This window comes from Parambassis ranga, chromosome 9 (genome assembly GCF_900634625.1).
Source record: "Parambassis ranga chromosome 9, fParRan2.1, whole genome shotgun sequence".
Lineage (NCBI taxonomy): Eukaryota > Metazoa > Chordata > Actinopteri > Ambassidae > Parambassis > Parambassis ranga.
The window spans coordinates 1434780-1442632 of record NC_041030.1 but is presented as its reverse complement, the minus strand read 5'-3'; the positions used below and the strand labels follow the sequence as shown (position 1 = coordinate 1442632).

Here is a 7853-nt window from a genome sequence, read left to right as displayed (position 1 = left end):
CCCGTCTCATGTTCACATAGCAAGGTAAATAGCGCCACTGTGCGGCCAGGTGAGCAGTAGTCCAAAGTGGCCATCCAGTTCTGTTTATGTAACATTTATTACATTTTCTCAATTAGCCTGATTTTGCTGTAGAACTTAAATAATAACTATATAAAACATCATAATAATATTTCATATGATTTTTATGTAATTTAAAATTTTACAGAAAACCAGTCAGGCTTATTAAAACATTTAATGAAAGTAATATTTTCCAGCATTTAATCTACACTTATCTAAAATATATCACGATTACATCATTTTCATTTATTTGCACATCATTATTGTGCGATGAAGGCTGAGGGAGAAAAGAGAGAGAGGAGGGGTGGAGAAGAGGCGTATCCCTCAGAAAAGAGGTATTCGATGAGATGTAACTGCGCTTCTGCCGTGAGAAATATCGATACAGAGAACCAAAAACAACCTATTTAAGGCTTTATCTCGTAGAGTAGTTACTCATTTTAACTCTCAGACCAAGTTTAGAACTTTTAAACACGCTCTGCTTCTCTGCTTCTATTTGCTCGCCTGTATTTTAAGGATCAGCTGATCTTTTTTCATCAGCGACCTGGACCGCAGTCTTTGGCCTCGATGTTCAACACATGGAGACATACAGGGTGACTCTGTTGATGTTTTACTAGAATTTCATGACCAGGAGACAAGCTGATCGGTGTGATGAAGGATCGTCTGGCTGAATTGACTGCTGTAAGTGTCTTTTTTTTCTGGAATGCCATTGACAGGTAAACCATTCGAGGCACACACACACAAACACACACATGAAGCCACTCACGTTTATTATGCACAGAGTAACACACAAGCGGAGGAGGATGTTGCAGTTGCAGTGGACAGAGATGGCTTCATGGAGAGCTTCTTCAGAAGGGTAGGTTTTACTGTAAGACCCCCAGGACGGGCTTTGTAATTCAATATACTGATGAAGTTATTGATTTAGGTGGAAGAAGTTAGAGGACTCATTGATAAGATCTTCTACCAAGTGGAAGAGGTGAAGAAGATACACAGCATGATCCTGTCTGCGCCCAACCCCGATGACAGTAAGCTGTGGCTTTAGTTTCTTTATTAGTACTGCATTGTTTGACTTGTTGGGCCACAGATTAAACCACTACATCCATTATTTATTTATTTATTTTTTTTGCATTTTCCTCATTGTTGTATATATGAATGCCCGCCTAGCCGGAAACCTGTGAAGGAAAAAGTGCTCCAAGAAACTATTGTTGGAGAGCTGTCTCATCCTGTCCTCTCATCCTAGACTTCCATCAAAGTGACCAGCATAAGAGCAGCACAATGAGCTCCATGTGAGCTAAAGCCTTTAGAGTACAGTGCCATGACATCACCTCTTATAATGTTAGTGTTTTAATATCACCTCAGGGTTGTTGCCAAGTGACAAGATGAAATCAGAGTAAATCCAACATTTACAGAAAGCAGAGTCACAGTCATTAGCTGGATGGCTTTCATTTTTTCCTCATAAACAAACACGTTTCCCCCTTTGTGAAGGGACAAAGGATCAGCTGGTTGCACTGACAAACGACATCAAAGGGAATGCCAATGTGGTGAGGGCTAAACTAAAAAGTGAGTGATTGTTTGATTTGATGTTTACTGATTTACAAAAATGGAGTCTGAATATTTGAAACATTGTCATCTTAACTCCTTCACCCCTGAAGCAATGGAGCAAAGCATTCCCAAAGACGATGCAGCTAACAGGTCATCGGTCGACTTTAGGATCCAGAAAACACAGGTCAGGAAACAAAGTTACACCTTACACACACCTTACAGATTTTGCTAAAACAAGGTCACTAACAACCATGTGTCAGTCGCATGCAAACATCAGAAAAATAATTTCCTATGTAGTGTTTGCTTACAAGAGTATTACAGTAAGTAAGATTATATTATTACAGTAAGATTATAGCTTGGTGTTCATATTCATATAATTTTGTTGAACTGCTTTCTGTGGCATTGAGTCATGAAGGTTTGCCTTCCAAGACACTGACTAAAACACACTCAAACCTTCTCTTCTTGTGTTTTCACTTGTCCTCAGTACACTGTGCTATCCAGGAAGTTTGTGGAGGTCATGACCCAGTACAATGAGACTCAAGTGTCCTTTCGGGAAAGGAGCAAAGGAAGGATCCAGAGACAACTGGAGATAAGTAAGTGACAAATCAGAGACCTTCTTGGCTGCTATCAGGAATTATGGGCTACAGTATTTGAAGCTTAAAATGTATGTTAAATATTTGCGCATCATATCAGTGGCTTAAATATGACAGAGGTGAAATGTAAATGTAGAGAGCGACAAATCCAGGAAATAGACCACTTCCTCTCTCTGAAGGCCAGCAGCAGGGAGGGTTTTTCCCAGGTTTTTTAGGGTGTCAGGCTTCTTGCTGGTAGTTACTTAAGTAGAGGTTGTATTGTAAGGTATAAAAGGTATTAAATTTACCTATTTATAGAAAGATGTATTACTACTACTGTATTGTAAGTAGAAAACCAGACAGGTTACATATTTAATGGATATTTCATTAACACTAATGCTGTGAAAAATAGTAGCATCATGGTCAGGATCCATTAAAATATAAATGTCATTACTTCTCAGCTATTTGCCAGTTGAGCATGCTTGTTCCTCTCTGTTCAGAAATTTGTTCACAAACAATCATGTGCATCATAGTATGTACTTATAGCATGTGTAACATGAGACAATAGCGAAAAGCAAAAAATAGGACTGTCTCTCACAGTCCCTGCGGCCGGCATTAATGAGAGGTTCTGCAGACGGAAGAGCCTGATACTGGAGATGCCTTGCTGTGTTTGTGTTGCCAGGGTAACGGGCAGAGGGCTCGGCGGCCTGTGTAACAGTAGTTTCACCTGTCTTTGACACCAGCTCACAAACCTGAGTTTGTGCTGTCCACAGACTTACACAGTTATTCTACTTTATTCAGAAGTGATACCCTGTGTGCTCGATGTGTATTGATGAGCTGTGCGCACAGTGTGTTTTGCTCTGTTTGTCTCTCTGAGGAATAGTCATGTAAAAGGTGTGTGAAATACAAACACTCTCACTGTTCCCGAGCTGAAAATACATGTAATACCAACGTTCCCCCTGACAGCAAATGAATGTAACATGTATATTAACGTACAGATTGATGTGCTTTAGGTGTTTTGGGGAAACACAATGAAGGAAGGCTAGATAACCATTTACAAAGATGAATATTTATCATCTTAAATGCATTTGAGTACTTTATGTCACGGTTGCTTGTATTGTTTGGTCTGACTCAAAAGCTCAGCAGACCTGTTGCCATGACAGCAATTGCAATATAGTAAATTGATTTGTTTTGTTTTGTCAAAAGAATTGACCCATGTGTCTAATGTCCTGTCATGTCCTGTCATGCTACCCTTGTGTTTGTTCCCTGAGTTCTGAGTTTCCTGCCTCTTCTGGACCTTTGTTTTGACTGTTTTGAAATTGCTTCTAGATTTTTGGATTTTTGTCAGCTTTATTTATTAAAGCTGGTCTTTTGTTAAAGTTATCAATCTGTTGAGTTGGACAGAACTGACCGCAAATATGGACCCAATGGACTACAGCCGGGCCACATTATCTCACACAGCCTCACTGGACTCTTTACCAACCACAACACAAGATAATCGATCTGTGCAGACCTTTTAAGCAGAAATTATTTAAAATACTAAATAAAGTGTTGGGACTTGCTAGGCCATCAAGACTCCCTCGCGGAGTGCTGGAGCTGAGGGACATCGGCAGCATCGGCGTCAGCACGCAGCCAAAGCTCTGGCACCAGTCCAAGTTCCAAGCCACCCCACCAGCCCACTCCAGTCAATGCCACAGCTCGGGTTAAAGCCAAAGCTCGAGCCTAAGCTAAAATTCCAGCTGAAAACGAATTGCCAGGAACAGCTGGGGTCGGCGTCAGGTCTTCACCTGATCCAGCTGGGCTCTTCTCATCTGTTCCTGAGCCAGCTGGTGGTCCAGAGCCTTCCACACAGCCAGCTTTCATTCTGGTCTGAGCCAGCTGGGGTCAGCATCTCATCAGTTCCTGAGCCAGGCGGTGGTCCTGTGGATTTGACGGAGCTGGCTGGGTTCTTCTCTGGGTTTTTTTGGCCTTTGGGCCCCTGCCTTGGGTCTCCCCTCTCCATATTAAGAAAAATAATAATTTATAGGTGCCTTTCCTGACACCCAAAGTCACCTTACATGGCAAAGGTCCCAACAACAAAAGTAAATAGAATAAATAAACACTAAACCAACAGGTTACGTCATAAATCTGATGACTTAGGCAGAGGTCAGGGGGTGCCAGTGAGTTTTCAGTTCTTGGAGTTGATGTTGCACCAATAGAGGTCATGAGACAAAGCTGCTGGAAATACAGCCTTTTATGGCATCAAAGAATTGCTTTTAATGTTGCAGCTTTGTGGTGTAAATTGGGGTTGATTTAGATGCAAACAAAGGCCTTTGATGATATCCAGATCCATGGCCCTCACGTTGTGGCTCAATAGGTTACCTGAATCTAATTGAACCTGTGCTTTTCCCACTGCAACTACGTTTAATAAGGCTAACTGATTTAACAACCTCTTGATTTGTATATTTTCCCTTCACATATACAATTCAGTTAAAAATGAAAGTTGTAAAACATTTCATAGCCAAGCATTTATATAACATGAGCAACTACAATTACTAAATACTTTGCATTTTCGTTGTTTCAGCTGGAAGAGTGACCACTAATGAAGAACTAGAGGACATGCTGGAAAGTGGAAATCCTTCTATCTTCACGTCTGATGTAAGTTTTCTGAGGCATTGCAGGTTTGTTGTTGCTAGGTTAAAGGACGGGACTGCCATCTAGTGGTGGAGGAGTAATTTATCTGGGGTGGGGTCGTGTGCAATGTTTTACATGCAGCTGGACAACATGTGTTTGCTGTGTTTACATGGTCTGTCTGTTTTCCTCAGATCATCTCTGATTCCCAGATTACACGTCAGGCCTTAAATGAGATCGAGTCACGACACCAGGACATCATGCGCTTGGAGTCGAGCATCCGAGAACTCCATGCGATGTTCATGGACATGGCAATGCTGGTGGAAACTCAGGTAACAGCTGTTTGGAAATGTTACAAACACGTCCAATAGGGTCTTCTGCCTACCTCACAGCATGTGATCATTTACAGGGGGATATGGTTAACAACATTGAGAAGAATGTCTCTAATGCAACTGAATACATTTGTCGTGCAAAAGAAGAGACCAAAAAAGCAGTGAGATACCAGAAGAAATCCCGCAGGGTATGTGCTCTTTCTTGACAGAGTGGTAACAATAATTTGTGAGCACTGTATAAAAATATAAATATATGTGCGTATTATCCTGTTTCACAAACTGCTTCTTTTACTTGACAGAAACACATTATCCTTGCCTTTGCTGTGTTGATTCTGCTTGCTGTCCTTGCACTAATTGTTGGCCTGTCTGTTGGACTAACCAAACCCCCCGTATGAGGCCTGCACCATGAGGTAACCACACTAAATATTCACCCTTCTGTTGCTATTAATCTGAATAGTTTTATTGATTTGTGAACAGTGCTTTCCCTGACTTCTCCTGTTTTTCATAGATATGTCTCTGGCTTTCCAGAGGTTTACTTCACTGCTCATCATAACAGTTGGAATCCTTAAAATCATGGTTCACAACACAAAAGATGCAGCTTCACATATGTCATTCTCAGTACAACAGTTATGCAGGACTAACATCAGCCCTCATGACACACTCTTCAGGAGAAGGTTTATACACTGCTGTATATTCTGTATTGCTGACATTCATGTTGGACATCACTTTCATGTGCTAATGACCTTTCTTATTGAGAGTTAGATGGGAAGATGTCTGCAGTACTCTGTGTAGTGTACACAGTTCTGCCCTCTGGTGGCTACACATTCATTTGCTGCCTAAAACTCTACTGACCACTGTAATAAGACAATCAATGTTTGTCACTGGTTTTCACGTTGTGGACACAAGCTGCTGTTTGCAGCTTCATATATTCAGAACACCGATGTGAGGGTACAATATCCAGTGCTGCTTGAATGTTCATAGAGTTTCTTTGCATTTCTGCATAAATACGACCAAAAACATCAGCCGATTTTCACACTAATTCTGGAAGTAGAAGTAGTAAACAGGACTCAGTCAAACAAACGAAACAGAAATATTTCCCTTTGTCATTTATTTATTCAGGACAATGATCTAATATTACATATCTGTGAGTGGTGAAAGTATTACACCTTGTTTTGAGTTTTTGATCTCTTGTGCAGCCATGACAACAACTAAAGGCTGATCAGTCATCCACAATGTGTTTGTGAATTTGAACCCATCCTTTAGTACAGAGCAGCTACAGTCTGGGGTGGGTCTGGGTTTTGTTTCAGGTGCTTCCACAACATTTAGAATAAGAACTGAACTTTAAGAACATTAACTTTGGTCTTCTTAACCTACAACTTGTGTGGTAGTTGTGTTGCTGCATGACTCACTTTGTCTTGTACTCACAGACAGATGTCTGACATTTCCTTGTTGAGTTTACTGGTATGATTCATTGTTCCATTAAGTCATCCTGGCTTAGATGCAGCAAACAGGCCCAAACCATGATCCTGCCACCACCATGTTTAACAGCTGGGATAGGTTCATATAATGGGATGCAGCATCACTCTTTCTTCCAGCATCAGGCTTCTTGTTTAAACCAAATACTTATATTCTGGTCTCATCTGTGCACTAAATATTAACCTTACGGACTGACATGACTTGTTTTTGGAATGACAGACCACTGCTGTGGAGTGAGTGCAGTGGAATTTGTACCCAGTGGATTTGTGGAGTCCAAACTCTTTGGAAATGGTTTCCAGTCTGATGAGCAGCAACAACAATGTGATTGATTGATTATGTCATTATACACTTCCACAAACACATGTTATGAAGATGAGGCTTATAGATCACTATTGTTTAAGTAAAACAGGGACCTTTTTTTTCAGTGACCTTTTATTGATTGAAAACACATTTGAACAGATGGATTCTAATATGGCAAATTAACTGATAATCCTTCATGTTCACATACTTCTGCCACTCACGTATATGTAATAGTGAATCATGTTCCTGATAAATTAATAACAAAGTGTTTTTGTTTTGTTGTGAACTTTTATGAATATCGGTGGGTTTATGATGGGTAATACTTATGCAGAAATATAGAAAATCTTTTAAGAAGCACTAAAAGGCAAACAAGCATCAAACTGTTTCTTTGATATTTAAAATGATTGTAATCCTCTTTATACATTGACTGTATGTGTATATTCGTGTACATGTTTAAGTGCATGCTCCTCATTTTCCAATTAACTTTTATACATTTTGTGGACTGAATGTAAAATGACTGCAGCTCAGGACTAAATTGATAGAATGTAAAAATATATATATTTACTGTGATTTTTCAATGTAATATTTTCAATTCAAGAGGAATTTCCACTTTAACTCAATGACTCTGAGTCAACTGCCTTACAAAAGTGCCTTCTTTTAATGAGGAACCTTAACATATTGAACTGTATTTATCATCAGTGTGTGTGATGACTGAAATACTAGCTGTGAAAAAGGTTGTGTAGGACTCTTGGAGGATTATTTCAAGAGCACACATATTCATTTTGATATTCTTTGTAAGTTATAGCCTGTATTTTATATTAAGTAATGAAATCATTCACATAATAAAAAAGGAGTCAGTGCAGAATGCTTGTTTGTTTGATTCCATTTCTTTTGTATTCACAGGCTAACACTGCAGATATTGTAAATTACATCTGTGTTTGTCAGACAGAATTAGGGCTTGTTCGTT

At 39.8% G+C, this 7853-nt stretch overlaps 1 protein-coding gene across 3 annotated transcripts; it reads left to right on the top strand.

The window, feature by feature from the left end:
- The first annotated feature begins 404 nt into the window (after positions 1 to 404).
- On the top strand, positions 405 to 7550 carry stx2b (syntaxin 2b). Of its 3 annotated transcripts, XM_028413839.1 has the most exons (11): positions 405 to 735; positions 836 to 910; positions 980 to 1079; positions 1540 to 1614; positions 1707 to 1780; positions 2081 to 2189; positions 4732 to 4805; positions 4973 to 5110; positions 5188 to 5298; positions 5410 to 5520; positions 5619 to 7550. In XM_028413839.1, exons 1-10 carry the CDS (start codon positions 706 to 708, stop codon positions 5503 to 5505), a joined length of 882 nt encoding a protein of 293 aa, XP_028269640.1. In that variant the 5' UTR covers positions 405 to 705; the 3' UTR covers positions 5506 to 5520; positions 5619 to 7550. The 3 variants fall into 3 exon arrangements, with proteins under 3 accessions (XP_028269640.1, XP_028269639.1, XP_028269638.1); XM_028413838.1 differs by having other exon boundaries at positions 405 to 910; positions 4991 to 5110; XM_028413837.1 differs by having other exon boundaries at positions 405 to 910.
- Positions 7551 to 7853: the final 303 nt, after the last annotated feature.

Bases quoted from the DNA above. Each gene is read 5' to 3' on its own strand.
- stx2b (XM_028413837.1), top strand. From the start codon at position 758: ATGCCATTGACAGGTAAACCATTCGAGGCACACACACACAAACACACA. The intron at 2,190-4,731 runs GTAAGTGACAAA...TCGTTGTTTCAG, and splicing joins CCAGAGACAACTGGAGATAA to CTGGAAGAGTGACCACTAAT. The intron at 5,299-5,409 runs GTATGTGCTCTT...TTTACTTGACAG, and splicing joins ACCAGAAGAAATCCCGCAGG to AAACACATTATCCTTGCCTT.